The sequence below is a fragment of the Mesoplodon densirostris genome, chromosome 4 (assembly GCF_025265405.1).
Source record: "Mesoplodon densirostris isolate mMesDen1 chromosome 4, mMesDen1 primary haplotype, whole genome shotgun sequence".
In the NCBI taxonomy this organism is placed as follows: Eukaryota; Metazoa; Chordata; class Mammalia; order Artiodactyla; family Ziphiidae; genus Mesoplodon; species Mesoplodon densirostris.
In genome coordinates, this window is record NC_082664.1 from 65,016,333 (window position 1) to 65,038,158 (window position 21,826).

A 21,826-nucleotide genomic window follows, 5' to 3' on the forward strand; every position below is an offset into this window, starting at 1 on the left:
ACCTTCTAAACTGGTTTCCTGGCTTCTGAGGTCATCCCCTCCAAGTCATCATTCACATTGACATGACTCTTATGTCACTTTCCTGAAGAACAAACAAACAAACAAAATCTCTGAGTGGTTTTCCTTTGTCTATAAAATAAGACCCAAACTCTTTAGCTGGGAATTAATTTGAGGCCTCCAGATGAGGACCCAGCCCATCTTTTCAGAAGCATGTACCGATTCCTTTTATGAAATACCCTGTAGTCTAGGCTCCTGAGTCAGCTATTATCCCCTAAACATACCCCTCACTCTCTTCTTCTTACCTAAAATGTTTTACTTTTCTCTACCCCACCCCCCATCTTTCAGTGATTGGTTTAAATACCATCTCCTCAAAAAATAAGAATCCTTACTTGTTCTCTCCAACCAGAATTTATCTTTCTTATCTTCATATTCTTATAACACTTTTAGGAAAGATAGTAATTAATATTTATTAAGCACCTACTAACATGTATCAGTCACTATACTAGTCACCTCTTCATATGTTACCTCATTTAATTCATAAAAAGTCATTTGAGGTGGACTGTTTTCCCTGCCTCCTCTCCTCCCTTTATTTAAGATGAGAGAACTGAGGAGATAGCAACTATATAAAGTCATAAGCTAACAGGGTAGAAACAGGGTTCAAACCCAAGTCTGTAAAATTTCAAGTCCAGACTTTGCCCACTCAACCATGTCACCATGCCCTATTTTAGCACTAAATATACTTGTGTAAAAATTCTAAGCTTCTTGGGACTTCCTTGGTGGTGCAGTGGATAAGATTCCATGCTCCCAATGCAGGGGACCCAGGTTTGATCCCTGGTCAGGGAACGAGATCCCACATGCGTGCCACGACTAAGAGTTCACATGCCACAACTAAGGAGCCTGTGGGCTGCAACTAAGTAGCCCGCCTGCTACAACCAAAGAGCACACATGCCACAACTAAGGAGCCTGTGAGCCACAACTAAGGAGCCTGCGTGCTGCAACTTAAGACCTGATGCAACCAAATAATAAATATATATTTTTTTAATTCCGAGCTGCTTCTTTAAGACAATGACATTTTTTTTCTTTATTATTTTCTATTCCTAGGATGACTTGCATGTAGAATCTCTTAGGTAAATAATCTGTTGAGTTGAATATAGTATTATGGTTAAGAGGTTGGGTTTGAAGGTTAGACCTGGTTTAACTAACCCCTGACTCTGCCATTTACTAACTTTGTAACTATCAACAAATTACTCAGTCCTCTAAATTCTGGCTTTCTTTATCTTTACATTTGGGATAAAAATACCTACCTCACAGAGTTGCTCTGAAGACTAAATGAGAAAATATATGTAACACGCTGAGCACTTTTTGCCATAAAAGTGATGGGACATAAGTTTTAATAAATGTTGGCAGCAGCTACCATTGTTATCATGCAGGACATGATAACTGGATGTAAATGTGAATGTTCATATATATGTCTATTAGTATTAAAACATTGGAAATTTTAAAACTCAAAAATTTTACCCTTTAAGATTAATTATTCTGTTGAAAGTAAAGATGTTCTTTAAGTAAGCATATTTTTTTTTGTTCATTTGAAGGCCTCCAAATCCTTTCCCTTATTTTCTTCATCAGTTTATATATTATTAATACTTACCTAAGTAATTCTTAGGTGTGTAGAGTTTTTGCAGATTGCTTCACTGTACATTATAGTGGCCAGTGCCTACAGATAAATGGTTATACTTCTAATTGAATGAAGAAATGAAATTCTAAAATAGAGCATTTCACTAATGGTTACCTACTTACATAGTTAGGAATAGAAGCCCAGTTCTATTACCAGTATTAAGTATTAATCTAATATAATAGATTCTATTAGTGTGTGAAGCCTTTTATGGTATAAATTATGTTTAGAGGAATTTTTCTACTTGAAGCAATAATTTATAAAAATTTAATAGCATACAATAAAAATACAGTAAATTTACCTCTATACATTTTTAACATGAACACTAAAAAATTCAATGAGGGCTTCCCTGGTGGCGCAGTGGTTGAGAATCTGCCTGCTAATGCAGGGGACACGGGTTCGAGTCCTGGTCTGGGAAGATCCCACATGCCGCGGAGGAACTAGGCCTGTGAGTCACAACTACTGAGCCTGCACGTCTGGAACCTGTGCTCCACAACAAGAGAGGCCGCGATAGTGAGAGGCCCATGCACCGTGATGAAGAGTGGCCCCCGCTCACCACAACTGGAGAAAGCCCTCGCACAGAAACGAAGACCTAACACAGCAAAAATAAATAAATTAATTAATTAACTCCTACCCCCAACATATTCTAAAAAAAAAAATTGAATGAGATCAAGAAATTTCCAGGTTAAATGATAACACTATAAGAATGTTTTGCTTTCTTTTTTTTTTTGCGGTTCGCGGGCCTCTCACTGTTGTGGCCTCTCCTGTTGCGGAGCACAGGCTCCGGATGCGCAGGCTCAGCAGCCATGGCTCACGGGCCCAGCCGCTCTGCGGCATGTGGGATCTTCCTGGACCGGGGCACGAACCCGTGTCCCCTGCATCGGCAGGCGGACTCTCAACCACTGCGCCACCAGGGAAGCCCCTTGCTTTCTTTTAATAAGGTCTTTTATTTCATATTCTCTGTATCAATTTTATTCATATTCTGTTCAGTGTATAATATATGTTAATTTAAAAAGCCACATTATAAAATCTTTCTTTAAAAAAAAGGCGTATATTTACAAGTATATATACCGAAATATCTGGGAAGATGAGAGTAAATATCTTTATTTTCCCCCCAACTTTATTGGGGAATAATTGTTAAATATAATTGTATTATATTAAAGTATATATCATAATAATTTGATATTGTGTAGGAGGGTTACCAAGATCAAGATAATTAACATATCTATTACCTCACATTGTTAACATTTTTTTATGGTGAGAATGCTTAAGGTCTACTCTTAGCAACTTTAAGATATTCAGTACTGTACAATTAACTGTAGTTACTGTACTATACATTAAGTTCTCAGAGCTTATTTTTATAACTGAAAATTTGTACCCTTTGACCTACATCTCCTCAATTCACTAGACCCCAGCCCCTGGCAATCACTATTCTGTTTCTATAAAATCAGCTTTTTTACTTTTCCACATATAAGTGATACCATACAATATTTGTCTTTGTGTGGCTTATTTCACTTAGTGTAGTACACTCCAGGTTCTTTCATGTTGTCATAAATGGCAGGATTTTCTTCTTTTCTATGGCTTGAATAATATTCCATTGTGTATATATGTACACCACAATTTCTTTATCCGTTCGTCTGTCGAAAGGCATGTGGGCTGTTCCCTATCTTGGCTATTATGAGTAATACTGCAGTGAGCATGGGTGTGCAGGTATCTCTTTGAGACACTGATTTCATTTCCTTCTGATATATACCCAGGAGTGGTATTATATGGTAGTTCTATTTTTTTTTTTTTTTTTTTTGCGGTACGCGGGCCTCTCACTGTTGTGGCCTCTCCCATTGCGGAGCACAGGCTCCGGACGCACAGGCTCAGCGGCCATGGCTCACGGGCCCAGCCGCTCCACGGCATGTGGGATCCTCCCGGACCGGGGCACGAACCCGCGTCCCCTGCATCGGCAGGCGGACTCTCCACCACTGCGCCACCAAGGAAGCCCTATTTTTAATTTTTTGAGGAACCTTCATACTGTTTTCCATAATGGCTGTATCAGTTTACATTCTCACCAATAGTGTATAAGGGTTCCCTTTTGTCCACATCCTCGCCAACATCTGTTCTCTCTTGTCTTTTTAAAAACAGCCATCCTAACAAATGTGAGATGATATTTCATTGTGGTTTTGATTTGCATTTTCCTGATATTACTGATGTTGAATACCTTTTCATGTTCCTGTTGGCCACTTGTATGTCTTTGGAAAAATGTCTATTCGGATCCTTTGCCCATTTATAAATTGAGTTAGTTAGTTTTGCTATTGGGGGTATAAGTTCCTTGTATATTTTGGATATTAACACCTTATCAGATATATGGTTTGCAAATATCTTTTTCCATTCTGTAAGTTGTCTTTTCACTTTATTGATGGTCTCATTTGCTGTGCAGAAGCTTTTAGTTTATGTAGTGCCACTTGTTAATTTTTTTGTTGTTGCTTCTGCTTTAGGTATGATTTCCAAAAAAATCATTACCAAGACCCATGTTAAGGAGCCTTTTCCTATGTTTTCTTCTAGGAGTTTTATGGTTTCAGGTCTTTATATTAAGCCTTTGATCCATTTCGAGTTAATTGTTGTGAGTGGTATAAAATAGGGGTCCAGTGTCATTCTTTTGCCGATGGATATCCAGTTTTCTCAACACCGTGTGTGTGTTCTTGGATGCTTGTCAAAGATTAGTTGACTGTATGTGTGGCTTTATGTCTAGGCTTTAATGCACTGGTCTGTGTGCCTGTTTTTATGTCAGTACCTTACTGTCAGTACCATATTTTGATTACTGTAGCTTTATAATAAAGCTTGAAATCAGGAAGTATGATGCCTCCAGCTTTGTTCTTCTTTCTCAAGATCACTTTGGCTCTTTGGGTTTTTTTGTGGTTCCATTCAAATTTTAGGATAGTTTTTTTCTATTTCTGAGAAAAACACCACTGGAATTTTGCATTCAGTTGCACTGAATCTGTAGACCACTGTGGTAGTGTGAACAGTTGAACAATATTAATTCTTCCCCATCTATGACATGGAATATCTTTCTATTTATTTGTATCTTCAGCTACATTCACTAGTGTTTTCTAGTTTTCAGTGTATAAGTCTTCCACCTCCTTGGTTAAATTTATTCCTAAGTATTTTATTGATTTTGATGCTGTTGTAAATGAGATAGCTTTCTTAATTGCCCTTTGTGATAGTTTATTGTTGGCGTATAGAAATGCAGCTGATTTTTGTATGTTGATTTTGCATCCTGCAGCTTTACTGAATTCATTTATGAGTTCTAACAGTTTTTTTTGGTGGAATTTTAGGATTTTCTATATATAAGATCATGTCATGTACAAACAGAAATAATTTTACTTCTTCCTTTCAGATTTGGATGCCTTTTATTTCTTTTTCTTGCCTAATTGCTGTGGTAGGACTTCCAGAACTGTGTTGAATAGAAATGGCAGTTGTGAGCATCCTTATCTTGTTCCTGACATTAGAGGAAAGGATATTAACTTTTTACCTTTTGAGTATGGTGTTAGCTTTGGGCTTGTCAGATAATAGTGTTTATTATGTTGAGATACATCCCTTCTATACCTAATTTGTTGAGCAAAGTAGATGTCTTGAGTGATAAATTACAGATGGTTTATAAATCTTTTTGCTTATCTATGTCTTCTCATTTTTCTATCAGAACATATATTATTTGTATGTTTATACATATTGATTCATGACTTGAATTTGTAAGAAATCCATTTATAGTTAACAGAGCATATATAACTTTGGTTCTGTACATTAGGATTGTAAATGATTTATAGTTAAGTGTACTTGAAAAGCTGACCTATTAAAAATTACTTTGAAATAACTATGTTAATGTATTTTGGATAAACTTTCAGCAGTAGATTTTGTATCACTTTAGCATTATTGTTTAAGTTTTAGGATGCACCATTAGTTTGACATACTTTGAGCTATTTTCTTTATTTCCTACAGATTCTAATAGCCACTATTACTCATCTTTTGCCAAGTACAGAAGCTTCATCTTATGAAATGGACAAGAGGGTAATTTAAATTTTTTAATATTTAATATGTGGTTATCTAGTAAGATACTTATATTTTAAAACTGAGAAAGGTATATCTGTTTACATGGGAAACATTAATTAATCTTGTGTTTAAAATAATTTGAAATATAGCTTTCTATTATTTAAGTGTAACTAAATCACATTTTAGTTTATATCTCAAGTTAATCATGGTCATCCTATAAAGTCTTTGAATTTTAGGGTTGTAAGGAACCTGGGAGGATATTCTGTCCATTTATAATTTTTTTACTTGTTATGGTCTTGTTTATGCCTGAAAATAACTGAGAATAGGTCCAGAAACATAATTACAGCTGCAGAGTTCTGTAAATAATGGGCAGAACATATGTAATAAAACATACTTGATATTTCAACACGATATGATTAAGAAGTGGTAACACTGAGATTTCTTGTTGGCATTGTCAACACATGAGTTCTATTAAACTGTGGGAATATATGAGATCACTTAAGGTGAAGCTGTGGAGTAAGAAGGGTTAGCAAAGTATAACACCTTGAAGATAGCAGTTAAAGAACAGGCAGAGAGGGGGTCACCAACGTAGTGACATAGAAGGCTGCTGAATTTTCCTCCTCGCTTGGACCCATGGAAGATACAGCTACACGTGGAGCAATTCCCTCTGAGAGAAATCCACAAGTGACCTCTACACATCAAGCGACTAAGAAAATACCCACGTCAAAAATAGGTAGGAAAGGCTGTAACACACTCTTGCCATAAACCCCACCCTAGCAGAGCTCCATGCAGTCAGGAGGAAGCCCCCAATTCCCACCTTCTCTCTGAGGAGAGAAGGGTTTAGCCCATACGTCTAGCACACCACCTTTTAAGCCTGCCACCCAAGGGCAGGTCCCCAAATCACTTGGCTCTGAAAGCCAAAGGGGCTTGCATTCACAACTCCCATAGAACTATATGAAACAAAGAAGCAGTTGTTAATAGGCACGTTGCTGTTTATATTCCATTTTAGAGATTTTTTTCCCCATCCCTGTTGTTTTTATTTATTTATTTGTCTGTGGTTTATCCATCCTTTGTTTATTTTGTACAGGTGAGCAGATACATCTGTATTTTCTTTTTTCTTCCTGTTTGTTACACAAAAGTATAATAGTCTAGATATTCATTGGTACTTTCGGTTTTTCACTTGACAGTATATTCTGGAAATTCCCAATAAATAAATTCACAGAGGTCTTCCATGGTCTTTTTTTGCAGCTGTATAGTATTAGTACTCCATTGAGGGAGTGCACCATAATTTATAAATTTCATAATTTATTCAAGTCATTCTTCTATGTGTGGACACAGAGATTATTTTCAGAATTTTGCAGTTACAAGCAATGCTACAGTGACTAACTTTATGTCTGTATATTTTTACATTGTTGGAATGTGTCTTCAGGGTGTATTCCTAGAAGTGGAATTGCTGGGTCAAAAGGTAAACAGATAATGTAATTATGTTAAATATTGGCATTCCCACAAGCATATACTATGAGAGTATGTTTCCCCAGAGCCTAACCACAGAGTATGACATATTTTTAAATTTTTGCCAATTTGATAGGGGAACAATAGTATTTCAGTGTAGTTTTCATTTACCTTTCTCTTTTTGTAAGTGAAGTTGAACATCTTCTCATATTTATTAATGGCCTAATTTTTTACTTTATTTTTGTGAATTGTCCATTCATATGTTTTTACATTTTCAGTCAGATTTTGGTATTTTTCCCTCAGATGTTTATATATTAGGGAGTTTTTTATGTAAGTCAATTTATCAATCTTTTACTTCATTAGGTATATAGATTTTGAGCCATAGGTAGAAAACCTTTTCACGTTTTCTTCTGGTACTTATACAGCTTCATTGTTTATACTTTTACCCCTCATCCATTTGAAGTTTATTTTCTGTGTTTTGAGATAGGGATCTAATTTTTGTTGTTTTCCTAAATGGATAACCAGATTTCTGAGTTCCCTTTATTAAAAAGTTCCTCTTTGCCCCTTAATGAATAATCAAGTTCCATAATTACTTGGGTCTGTTTCTTAACTTTCTCTACTAGCAGTTTTCAAACTCTTTTGGTGACAAAATCATTTTACTACTGATAAACATTTTTGAAGATCTCAACTTTTGTTAATGTGGGCTATATTTTGTCTTCTTGACCTGTCTTGTACTGAGAGTGGTGTGTTGAAGTCTTCTATTAATATTTCTATATTTCCTTGCATCTACTGTAATTTTTCCTTTGTGGTCACTGTTATTTTATACATAGACATTCATAACTGTTTTATCTTCATTTTGAATTATAGCTTTAACATTAATGCTTTTTGGTTTGAATTCTAATTTGCCTGGTGTACCTTTTTCCATCTCTTTAGTTTTAGCCTTTCTGAATCTTTTTGTTTAACTATATCTCTTGAATACAACACATACTTGGGTCTTGCTTTGTGAGCCAAATTGAAAATCTTTTTCTTTTATTAGGCAAGTTAAACCCATTTTATGATATATTGTATCTTTTATCTTACCTCTGTCATTTTGTTTCATGATTATGCATATTATATTTTCTGTTTCTTTCTCTGCATGATGTATTTCCTTTGTTCTTCTTAAAATTCTTTTGGTATTCAGGAAACTTTGTACTTTTTTCTTGTAGTTATCTTTATATGTATACTTTTTTTAATGGCTTTGTTCCCTTGCTTTCTTAACCTTTTATACTATATGGTTTCTGATTATTTAATGGTATCCTTTATCTCCCATATGTTGCCTATATGTTAATAAGTGAGCTTATGTTACTTTTCTTCTCTCTCTTCACCTTCATTTTTAGTTCCTTTATGTCTGCACATAACATTTAGCATATGTCATATAACAAATGATTCTTCTACACTCATCTCTACATTTTTTAAAAATCTTAGATCCATAACTAAATATATCAGATACTCACTGTTAGACTTTCTACTGAAGTTCCTCAGTCAACTTCTTTGTTAAATGAAGTTCATCTTTATTCTTCAAGATGGGCTCATGAATGCAGAATTCCCTAAGCTCTTGCATATATAAAATTTTTTCTGTAACAACAAGATACTTGAAAAGTAGTTTGGCTAGATATGGAATCCTTGGTTCACACTTATTTTCCTTGAGGTTTTTATTTTTTTTAATGTTGCCTTGCTTGTATACTGTTTTTGAGAAATCTGATGCCATTTTTATTCTCTTGTCCTTGTAAGTTATTTCATCTTTTTTCCTGGAGGCTCTAAGGAGATACACACACACACACACACACACACACACACACACACACACACACACATATTTCTTTTTTTAGGTCTTACTTTTCAAGTTTTACCTGGATATGTATTAGAGTTGATTATTGCAGGTCAGTTTGTCCTGGATCTGGTAGGCCTTGTCAATATGTAGATTTTGGGGACTCCACATTTAAGTGAATAGGATATTCTTTTTCTGTCTTCCATTCCAGTCATTTCTCTCTGACATTTTTTACCTTTTTCTTTGTCTCACTTTTGTTCTCTTTATTCAATGCCCCTTATTAAATTTTCTTTTTATTTTTTTCAAACTTATTCTTCCTTAGGCATCTTATAACTTGGGCTTCATTTCTAATATCATTTTATCCTTTTTTAGTTTTCTTTCCTGACTTGAATCAGTTCTTCCCTTTTTGGTCTATTTCTTCTTAGTTTTTAAAATTCCTGATTTAAGATGGGATTTTCGTTGTCCCCTATACCTAAATGCTTACTTGACAATATTTAATTTAGATTAGAAGTTGTGTTATAGTTTTCTTCTGCTTCATTATTGGTTTTGGTGGGCAGGAATTTTCATCAGCTGAATTGCTTAAGATTCTCATTTTCTGTTTTCTTTTTATAGTAGTTTTTTATAGATGAAGTCTGTATCTGCATTTCTATGGACAAGGTTGGTGGCTTGGGGTAGTTTATAAGATTCCTATTTCAAGAGCTCCCTCTTCTGGCAGTTTAATAAAGTATAGTGTTTTTATTGTATGACACTAAGGTGGGAGAGGAATTACAGAACCATCAGTTTTAAAAAATTGTAAAAATTTTGCAAGGTCCTAAATTTCTCTTTTGACTTTTCTTTTCACATTATGTTTTCCACAAGGTGTCTCTCCATTCTCTTTTAACATTTTTCTCCCCCAAAGTATTACCTTTCCTGCAGTACTTTTAAATACTTTCCTTCTACTTAGTACTCTATCTACCAGTACATGTTTTTCATTATTCTCACACTTAGGGTAGACCTTTTTGGGGGGCTTGGTTTTTTGGTTTGTACCTAGTTTCTTTCTCTCTTTTACAGCTTACCCAAACTACCCTCACTCTTCATGAGAGCTTGCAGTGCGAGAATGGGTAAAAGCTTGTTGGATTTGCTGTGTGTATTTTCTACTCACAGATAATTGAATTTTGAATGTTCTGTTTCCTGGTTATACTGAGGATGTGGGTTTTGTGATATTTTATTGGTTCTTTTTGTTCTTTATTGTTCTTTTGGAGGGTGTGTTGCGAGATTTAGGCCAGCATTACTCTTTGAGTTGGAGAGTTGGTCTTTGATTCTAAAGATCAGTGTATCTCTTATTGCTACTTGATTGACACTTTTATGGTACTAATTGTGATTCTTTATTCAATAAAATGGACCACATAGATACTGCTGTTTTACTCTACATTTTGGATAACAGTGTTTTGTTTATAACATCCATCAGTTTAAACGTGTTCGGTAGAAAAATTCATTTAATGTAATTAGTAACAGTATCAGAAAGTGGTTAAGATAGTCTTTCTGGCAGGTTGCTCAGTGAGGTGTTAAATTAGAAAAGAAATGTGGAAATGATTGTAATACATATGAACTAAAACCTTTCATTTGTGTTCCATTTCTTGTGCATTACGTAAGAATAGCTAATTGATGTCTGTTGTCTTTTAAGCTCAGTGTTTTTATGTTTGTTTAAAAATAATTTGGGGACTTTCCTGGTGACGCAGTGGTTAAGAATCCGCCTACCAATGCAGGGGACACGGGTTCGATCCCTGGTCTGGGAAGATCCCACGTGCCATGGAGCAACTAAGCCCGTGCGCCACAACTACTGAGCCTATGCTCTAGAGCCCGTGAGTCACAACTACTGAAGCCCACGCGCCTAGAGCCCGTGCTCCACAACAAGAGAAGCCACTGCAATGAGAAGCCCACGTACCACAATGAAGAGTAGCCCCCGCTCGCTGCAACTAGAGAAAGCCCGTGCGCAGCAATGAAGACCCAACGCAGCCAAAAATTAATTAATTAAAAATAATAATAATTTTAATGTTCCTGTTTTTATTATGCTTAAGGTTTCATTGTGCTTGCTTGCCCTAAAATATAAGGGAGAAACCCACAGTAATGTTCATATACATCTTAAAATCATTTAGGTCTAGGTAAATTTAATGGTGGAACTTAGTTGATAGTTCCTGAAATACATTTTGGAAAACAAAAGATAAGTTGGTGAATTTCTGTTAAATATTTAACTCTTATTTTATGAGTTTACAATAATAACGATCTTTTTTGTTGTTGTTTCAGTTGGTGGTATCCTTACTTCTGTGCCTTCTGGACTGGATCATGGCCTTACCTCTAAAGACACTGCTCCAACCAGTCCATGCTACAGGAGGAGAAAATGATAAAATAGAAAAATCTGTCCTCAACTGTATTTATAAGGTAAACTTCTTTGCTTTATTATTTGGTAACCAAGGGTTTTTAAAACCTAAAGAGATAATGTTTCTTAGTATTACATTTTCATTGTTTTATAGCTAGGTATTTATTTTTAATAAATTTATTTATTTATTTATTTGTTTATTTATTTATTTTTGGGTGCGTTGGGTCTTTGTTGCTGTGCTTGGGCTTTTCTCTAGTTACAGCAAGCGGGGACTACTCTTAGTTGCAGTGCGTGGGCTTCTCATTGTGGTGGCTTCTCTTGTTGCAGAGCACGGGCTCTAGGCACACGGACTTCAGTAGTTGTGGCACATGGGCTCAGTATTTGTGGCTTGTGGGCTCTAGAGTGCAGGCTCAGTAGTTGTGACGCACGAGCTTAGTTGCTCCGCGGCATGTGGGATCTTCCCGGACCAGGCGTCGAACCCGTGTCCCCTGCATTGGCAGGCAGATTCTTAACCACTGCACCACCAGGGAAACCCTGAGCTAGGTGTTTTCTAAGAACATAGATTTATCTTATGGTACCTAGGGATAATTAAAAAGTACTTCTCACAAGACACTGTTGTTTCATTGCAAAATTTTGAAAGAAGTCTTTGTTGAATATGAGAATCTTTAGTTAACTTTTGCTCATTCTTCTTTTTTAGATTAAATTTTACCTTGATTGAAAAGCTAAGTGTTTAAATATTTAAAATTTTTGTCAAGTACTTGTATTAGCCGTTGACTTGTTTTCTCCTTTTTCTTTATTTATTTTCACTTAAAAGGAAAACTTGGTATGTTTTTTCCCCTGTATTTTCAGGTATTACATGGGTGTGTTTATGGATCTCAGTGTTTTAGCAATCCAAGGTATTTTCCATTAAGCCTCTCTGATTTGGCATCTGTAGATTATGATCCTTTTATGCATTTGGAAAGCCTAAAAGAGCCTGAACCTCTGCACTCTCCTGATTCGGAACGATCTTCTAAACTCCAGCCAGTAACAGAAGGTAAAATGAATTCTCTTCAGGACAGTATTGTTGCTTGGGTTCTCCCAAGGTATGATTTGAGGCCTGGGTAGAAATACTGGAGGATAATATATCTTACTTTGTAATTGTTTACCTTGACATGTATGTTATAGCTAAGTTCATTTTTAGTTTAAGAAACAACTTCAGATACACAATTCCTAAGATTATATGTGATGACATTCCCCTTATACTTCTAAGTTATTCTGGTAAGTTTTTTAACCACATTGTTTTTACATTCAGAGAGTTTACTCTCTGATAAAACGGAAAGATGTAAACAAGTAACCTTATGATATGAGTACATATTAAAACAAAAGTACATTCAAGATACAGGGGTAGCCCAGAGGAACCCAGCAATTACTGAAGGGTTTTAAGGAGGTGATATACATCAGGGGTCCCCAACCCCCGGGCCACGGACTGGTACCGGTCTGCGGCCTGTTAGGAACTGGGCCGCAGAGCAGGAGGTGAGCAGAGGGCAAGCACATGAAGCTTCATCTGCTGCTCCCCATCGCTCCCATTACCGCCTGAACCATCCCTCCACACCCCACCCCCCATCCGTGGGAAAGTTGTCTTTCACGAAACTGGTCTCTGGTGCCAGAAAGGTTGGGGCCCACTGATATACATGATAAAATTAGTATTAAGACCACTTTGACAGTAGTATTTTACAGGAGTCAGCAAACTATGGCCCATGCCTGCCACCTGTTTCTATAAATAAAGTTTTATTGAGACACATCCATGCTCTTCATTTATGTGTCATTGTGGCTGCTTTTGTGTAGTAATAGTAGTGCTGAGTAGTTGGGACAGAGAGAGCATGGCCCATAAAGGTGAAGATAATTTACTCTCTGTCCCCTTGCAGAAAAAGTTTGCTGATCTCTAGTAGTTAGATTGATTTTAGGGTGGTTAACTCAGGATCAGAGAGACCAATCATGATGCTGTTGCAATAGGCCAAGCAAGAGTTGCTAAAGGGTTAAATTGGTTATATTTTCTCTAAACTAGACTAAGAATATGAGAAAGTTTAGAGGATTAGGAGGGAAAATCAGGAGGGCAGTATTGGAAATGGTTTAGCTTAGAGTGCCTGTTGGATATTCATATGAAGAGATCTAGTGGACAATTGATTGTACATGCAGATCTAGGTCTTAGCAGAGGGGTCTTTGTTAGGAATATGTATTTACATGGGTGTGTGTATTCTGAGAAGAAAAAGTTGGAAAGGAAGGAAAACCGGGAGAGAGTAGTTTCTCAGAAACAAAGAGAAGAGAAAGATTTTTTTAAAGACTGGCCAATGGTATTAAATGATAGAGATATCAAGTACAAAAAGACTGACAAATATATCTACTTTAGTTTCAGCAGAAAAGTAGGAGACAGAAGTGGATGGCTGTGGGTTGAAGAGCAAGCAGAAGTTAAGGAAGTAGAGCCATCTGTCAAAAGTGCTCTTTAAAAAAGCTTGACTTTTTAATTTTAAAAAAGCAAAGAAAAATGATAAAACAATAGATAAGTTAATAGATTATTCAGGATTAAAGGAGTTCTAAAGAGTTAAACTCAATGATAAGCTGAGAAGGAAGGTAGTAAAGGGATCATTAATAGAGTGAAGTTCCTGAGAGGTGAGCTGGAAAGATTAGGTGTTAATATTAGCCCTTTTGCGACCAGAAAGAAGAAGGTGGGAGTAAATTAAGGGGACTGACAGAAGTTACTGAGGGCCCAGTAGAAAATGGAAACTGCAAAGTTTTGGTTGCACCAGTCAACATTCAGTAAGGTGGATCTGGCAGATATACAGGGGAACAATGGCTTTCAGAATATTGAAAAATGGTTTAGTTATAGAATCTAGGGTTGGTAAGGATTGAACTGATGCTAGGAAATGGGTAATAAGCTGGAAGAAAGTAGAGGTGATGCAGTGAGTCAGAAAGTAGATGTGGTTGTTAATAACAAATTAGAACAGTGATTCTCAGCCTTGGCTGCATATTACAATACTGATGTCTGGTCCCATCCGTAGAGATTTTGATATATTGATCTGGGATTGCTGGGGTTTTTAAAACCTTGCAGGTGATTAATATGCAGCCAAGGTTGAGAACCACGGAGCATATCAGTATGTTAGGACAGTGGTTTATTAAATGAGTTTTTAAGCAGTGGAACCTCTTCAAATAAATTTCACAAGGAAGTCCACTTTGTAAAACTTTTTAAAGTAGAGCTGCAGCAGGGATTCTGCTGACTTCTCTCCCATTCATCTGCAACAGCCCTCTCCCAGGCTCTACAAAACAAAATCGGGAAATCACGAGGCTAGGAGGTTGTGGTCAAAGGGTAAACTATCAAGGAAGAGTTTGATTTTTAAAGGCAGAATAGTTATAAATGATTAAAACATTTAAGATGTGGCCGTGGTAATGGATTGATGACATAGAATGCAAGTGAAGATATAAAGTTACACATCAAGGAAGTAGGGCTAGGGTTTTGGGTTGACCACAAATAGCTGATAATTTGTCTAGAACACGTTACAAGTGAAATAGGAATATAGGAAAAATAATTCAGACAATTGATATAGGTGACTTATAATTATTTCTTTAGATTTGGCATAGTACAATACAGTGTTTATTTTACTTAAGGACAAAGTTATATGAAAATATTCTTTGCTTTTTGCATTTTTAAAGGTGTAAAATGATAAAGTTTGATTCAGGGCAGGATAGTGTATTTCTTAAACAGTGAAATAAATAGTTTACTTATGTAAAGGGAAGTTTTAATGTATTTCATGCAAATTTACTGTGCCATTAACAGTCACTGTAAAAGACAGAAAGGTGTAAAGGTTTTAAACAGATGAGCTTTATATTGATACCAAATACTCTGTAGGGTGCTATTCTCTAAATGTATTAAAGTTGTTCCCTTTGGACTTTCTTAAAGGCATTAAGGACCAGATAAATACAGAACCTTTCAGGAACAGCTGTGAGCTAGCAGCAGATGATTCTGTGGTCTGTAGTGACTACATGCTGTGGAGTTTTTTTAATGTGGCAGAAATGGCTAATCATTGTGCCCTTGTCTAAGGCATGCTTCATCATCTTCAAGTACTTCTTTGGCCCAAGATTTCTAAACATAGAGTGTCCCTAATAAGCTCAGTATTGGATTGAACAAGTCTGATTTGAGAATTATTGGCAGGAGTAGCTGTAATTATTAAATTTACTAAAGAATAAAGCAAGGTAGTGAAGTTGGCTTTTTGTCAAATGGCAGTAGTCTTATTAGCAAAAAGTCATCATTTGCAGGGTCAGAGTGAAAGGAGGCTCCAAAGAATTCATTCTGTCTTAATTATAGTTTCACCTATACACATTATGCAAAGCTCATATTTAAAGCATTTGCCAAAATTAACTTCCTCTGCATGTTCTATTACAGTGCGGTGAATTGCAGCAGCTTTTTATGTCTTGCTGCTTTTGTATGCCATAATAATCAGTAATTACGGGTTTGCTGCAAATGCTGTAGGGTTTGTTTAATCTGACAATATGAAAAGACAACCTTGAATAGACTTTTTTAAATGAATGCTAGTTACACAAAGCCCTAGAAGCATCGATATCTTCATTTTGCATTTTCTCACAAGGCTGGTTATTTTAGAATTTCATTTTGAATTTCTACATTAGAGAATTTCATATGTTTTCTTTATATCTAAGATATATAGAAGAAAGATGTGTATGTTCTGTAGCTTACGATTCAAAAATAAATCTAAATAAACCTAACTGCCAAATTAACAAGTTGAGAGGTTTTTGTCTCTTTATATAAATATATAAATAAAAATATAAATATAAATATATATATATATACATACATATATATATATCCTGAATTTAGAGAAGCAGCTTAGGAAAGAAAATGCTTCTACCTACTTCTGAAATCTAAATTTATTTTTTAAGTGTAATCAGTGAACTTCTGTGAACTCTCAAGTGCAAAATGAGAAGTATTGGCTAGATTATCTGCAAGGCCTCTTACAGTGTGAACACTCATTAAAATCTAAGCTATAATTAGAGAAGCAAAAGCAGGCACTAGATTCAAATCACCCCTCTGTTTCTCATCATTCAGTGGCATATCTTTTTACTTTACCATAATAGGTCTTGAAAATGTAGGATTGAATTAAGGTTAATCATTTAGTGTTGTTATCTAGTGTTGAATAGCTCATTTTCAGAGCTAGCCATACTATCATCAAAGAACAGCTCAATGTAATTGGAACTTTTTAAGTAAACTGAAAAATGTTTATATATACGTGTATGTAAAATAAAACTTGATTATGGAAGATTAAAAGTTTGACAGTCAGTAACATTTCAAAATCAACCAAAGTCCACAGAAAACTGTTCTTTTTTAGAGTTGGAATAATGGAGAAGATGTTATTGGTATTAATGGCATAGCAGCTGATTTGTTGCTGACTCTTTGCCTGTACCCAGTGGTGTCGGTTCTGAATCTTGAGGGCTACAGCTTCAAAAATATAACATTGTTCTCTTTCTCGCCTCTTTTTTTTTTTTTTTTTTTTTTTTTTTTTTTTTTTTTTTTTTTTTTTTTTTTTCTGTACGCGGGCCTCTCACTGCTGTGGCCTCTCCCGTTGCGGAGCACAGGCTCCGGACACACAGGCTCCGCGGCCATGGCTCGCGGGCCCAGCCGCTCCGCGGCATGTGGGATCTTCCGGGATCGGGGCACGAACCCGTGTCCCCTGCATCGGCAGGCGGACTCTCAACCACTGCGCCACCAGGGAAGCCCTCGCCTCTTTTTAAGTAATCATATCAGCAGTGCACATCCTAGTTCCCTTATAAATTTTATAAAGTTGAGTTTATTGAGGTATAATTTACATAAAATAAAATTTATCTTCCTTTGATGTGAGAATTTTACTATATATTGATTGCGTTGGTGGTTATACAATTCTATATAGTTACTGAAATTCATCACAAAGTACACTCGAAATTGAGGAATTTATTTTATATAGGTAATACTTTGATCATCAGGACATTTTCAAATCTATATTTATTCTGGTAGCTAGGCCATAGTATTCCCAAATGATTAGCTTTCAGAATATAACAATGCTCAGACAATATCACTGTGGTAGAACAATACAGAGACATGATTATTCTGTAACCTTGTATATAAGACAGACAAGAACACTATCAACACACACACAAACACACAACTGAACGTCCTCTTCTAACATGAATGATTAGTATGTCTTTACTAATGACAACTCTCCTCCCACCTCCTAGATGAAAAGTATCAAGTTAACCCAGTTGTCCCCACTTCCTGACACCACTCATTACATAAGTGGCTTCATCAACCCTCTATAGAATCACACTGGCAGTCTTTGGCTAGTGGGCTTGGACAAGTTACTGTCTATCTGCACTTCCTCCTTTCTCCCTTTACTCTCTTTCTGTATTCTTTGTTTTCTTTCCACCCTCCCCTCCTTTTTCCTCCTCCTTCAGGTCGTGACATTAGGCACCTTGCCTCTTCAGGCCTCTTGCTACTATATTCTTTGAGTTTTCTCTTTTTACCATTTCCTATGTTTTTTTTTTAAGTTACTCATATAGATATGCTCCTGATCTCTTTAATGCCTTAGAAAAATAAGGAGGCCATAAAATATTTTTTCCTTTAAAATAAAGTTTCCTTGGCATATGCTGGCTACACTGACTCACTATTTAAATTGATCCTGACTCCTAAAGTTTAGTGAAAGATCACTTTTTTCTGACACTTTTACATCATCCATAAAAGCCATAATTAAATGCCATTTAATGCATGCTGCAAACTATGTTTCTGAATCTCCTCATAATATAAGAAGCTTATCAGTTGGATTTCATTGACTTTTTAATCTGGGTGCTAAGTGATTTCAAGTGATTTATAACACTTTTGAACCTTCTTTGAAGGTATGATGTACATTCAGTTTAAATTTTGAATCCATAAGCAAAAATTTCAAAAAGGGCTTTCTTATAAAAATGAACAAAACTTCATCAAAGCACAGTTTTCTTCTTCATTATCATTCTTGTAGTACATACTCTAAATTGAAAATATTAATATTTACTCAAATATTTGAATGTGATTTTGATAATGTGATGGAATCCCCATTTGTTGTCTAATGTTTCATTCTTATATGACTTCCTAGGAAGCAGCAGTATTCCCACTCACTTATTATATTTTTTATTTCTAGTGAAAACTCAAATGCAACAAGGATTAATCTCTATAGCTGCCCGCACTGTTATTACACATCTGGTAAATCACTTGGGCCATTATCCAATGAGTGGTGGTCCTGCTATGTTAACAAGTCAGGTGTGTGAAAATCACGACAATCATTACAGTGAAAGCACTGAACTTTCTCCTGAACTCTTTGAGAGTCCAAATATTCAGTTCTTTGTGTTGAACAATACAACCTTAGTGTCCTGTATCCAGATCAGATCTGAAGAGAGTATACCTGGAGGAGGTTTATCTGCTGGCCTTGCATCAGCCAATTCAAATGTCAGGATTATAGTACGTGATCTTTCTGGAAAATATTCATGGGATTCTGCCATCCTGTATGGACCACCTCTTGTAAGTGGTTTGTCAGAACCTACATCTCTTATACTTTCGTTGTCTCACCAAGAGAAGCCAGAAGAGCCTTCTACATCTCATGAATGCTTAGAAGATATAACAGTTAAAGATGGGGTTTCCCTCCAGATTAGAAGAAGATTTAGAGAAACTGTACCAACTTGGGATACGATAAGAGATGAAGAAGATGTTCTTGACGAGCTTTTGCAGTATTTAGGTGTAACTAGTCCTGAATGCTTACAGAGGACTGGAGTCTCACTTAATATTCCTGCTCCACAGCCTGTGTGCATTTCTGAAAAACAGGAAAATGATGTTATTAACGCTATCCTTAAGCAGCATACAGAGGAAAAAGAATTTGTTGAGAAACACTTTAATGACTTAAACATGAAAGCTGTGGAGCAAGATGAACCAACACCTCAGAAACCTCAGTCAGCATTTTATTATTGCAGATTGCTTCTTAGTATATTGGGAATGAATTCCTGGGACAAAAGGTAAGAATAAAGGAGAAATTTTTCCTTTTTTAAAAAATATTAGTCTTATTCATCTTATGATCAGCATTTTAGTCTCTGTTCTTTCCCTCACTAAATTTTACCTACCAATTAGTTCTTTGACCAGTGGGCAGATTTTCTTTTTTTTTTTTTTTGAGTCTACTGAGTCATAATCAAGTTTCAAGGGAATAAAAAGATAACTTAATATAATAAATTAATTTTAACATTTTCATAATGACTAGTATAACTATCTTAGAACTCATAGCTCATACAATTGAAAAAAATCTTGTTTTTTCCAACCTTCATGTAAGCTAATAGGAAAAACTTTTTTCTTATAACACTTCTAACACCAAATGTGTGAGTTTTTCACACCAAGCAGTTTCAACAATACCTGGAGTTATCACAGACAAGTTAAGGGCTCAGACCAACAAGACTGCCCCCCATTTTAGACATCAATTGCAGGTCTGGGTCACCCATACTTCTGGGCAATTGGCTGTAAATCAGAGGTTCCTACAACCCCCTTCTTGGGTTTGAAAATTAACTATAATGATTCGTAAAACACTTACATTTATCAGTTTATTACAAAGATAGTTAAAGGATACAGATGAACAGCCAGATGAAGAGGTACATAGGGTAAAGTCTGGAAGGATTCCAAGTGTGGAAATTTCTGTCCCTGTGGAGTTGCAGTGTGCCACCCTCCCAGCACACTGAATGTGTTCACCAACCTGGAAGCTCTCCAAATCCCATAATTTAGGGATTTTCATGGAGGTCTTATCATGTAGGCATGATTATTAACTCAGTCTCCAGTTCCTCTCTCTCCCCAGAGGTGGGGCTGAAAGTTTTAAGATCCCAATCATGGCTTGCTCTTTCTGGTGATGAGGCACCATCCTGAAGTTATCCAGGACACCACCAGGAGTCACCTTATTAGAACAAAAGATGCTCTTATTACCCAGGAAATTCCAGAGGTTTTAGGAGGTCTGTGTAAGCCTCTCCTGTCACCTCCAGCACTCAGGAAATTACAAGGGTTTTAGGACCTCTGTGTCAAAAACTGGGGACACAGCCCAAATGTATATTTCTTATTATGGCACATAGCCTAACTTTTTTTTTAGACAAACAGCGATATGATCATTTCTTGTTTTTATCAGAGAAATTAACTCAGGATTTAGCATCAAATCAAGAAAAGAATCTGGATTTCTTTTTTTTTTTTTTTTTTTTTCAGTACGTGGGCCTCTCACTGTTGTGGCCTCTCCCGTTGCGGAGCACAGGCTCCGGACGCGCAGGCTCAGCGGCCATGGCTCACGTGCCTAGCCGCTCCACGGCATGTGGGATCTTCCCGGACCAGGGCACGAACCCGTGTCCCCTGCATCGGCAGGCGGACTCTCAACCACTGCGCCACCAGGGAAGCCCATGGATTTCATTTTTTAAAATTTTGTTTTCTCTTATGCATATTGCAAAACCTCATTAAAAACTTGCAATACACACACAGAGTTTTGAAGTAAGTTAAGTAGGAGTTAAATGAAAAGGCATGAGACTTAAAGCAGAAGATCCAGGTGAGAGTCACTTAAACTTTGAGCCTTGGGTTGCAGTCTGCAAATTGAGGAAATAACTCCCACCTCACATGATGGTAAGAATTAAATTAGATAATGTATATAAAATACTAAAATTGTACACTAGTGTAAAGCATTATTAATATTTTTAAATATATTTTTAAATTTATCTTTAAAATTGATTTTTAAAATTTTTATGATACTAAAAGCTGTAGGGAAGTGGAGGAAGAAGCATTATTGAATGTATTGTTTTTGTTCAGTTTGTAGTAGAAGGAGAGCTCAGATATCACTGGATGAATAAATCTTAAAGTAATTCAAATGCATATGAAGCACTGAATTGGAATTCTACTTGCTTACCTAGTGTTTATAATCTTACTTGGTTTAAACCCTTCCATTTATTAGAAGGGCGTATCCTCTGCCTTATGGGAAAGCCATGTTATATCAGGAAAACAGTTTGCCCTATGGTATGTCCACATACAGGTAATTGCCACTAATATAAATTCATTCTTTTGCTGTAGAATGGTCCATACATTGTCTCTTGAGAAAAATTAAAGATGGGAAGCTATATTTTACCACAGCAAGCATTGATTTCATGAATATAATTTATACATAATTTAGCACCTATATAATGTATTTGGTAAAATTTACACACTGCTTTGTAGTGTAAAAAAAACATATAATGTAGAACAAGAAAAAAAACAAATTCCATCTGGATTACACATCCTTATTGGGTAATGATTTAGATTTTGTGAATATTTTATTTCTCATGAGGAACAACTTTCTCACATATTTTTATGAAACTCTTGAGAAGGAACCTATAAGTATTTTTATCCATTTTCCTGAATATGAGTTTGAGAAACTCACAGCATCTTCAAGGAAACGTTTAAATGGCCAGTAGATTATGA

At 36.0% G+C, this 21,826-nt stretch overlaps 1 protein-coding gene across 5 annotated transcripts in view; it reads left to right on the plus strand.

Moving 5' to 3' along the window:
• RALGAPA1 (Ral GTPase activating protein catalytic subunit alpha 1) overlaps positions 1-21,826 on the plus strand; it is a 234,698-nt gene that overhangs the window by 137,603 nt on the left and 75,269 nt on the right. For all 5 annotated transcript variants that reach the window (XM_060096301.1, XM_060096304.1, XM_060096302.1 and 2 more), the window contains 4 exons: positions 5,657-5,725; positions 11,250-11,384; positions 12,172-12,355; positions 18,513-19,377. In XM_060096301.1, coding sequence (XP_059952284.1) covers positions 5,657-5,725; positions 11,250-11,384; positions 12,172-12,355; positions 18,513-19,377 — 1,253 coding nt within the window. The remainder of the gene's footprint in view (positions 1-5,656; positions 5,726-11,249; positions 11,385-12,171; positions 12,356-18,512; positions 19,378-21,826) is intronic.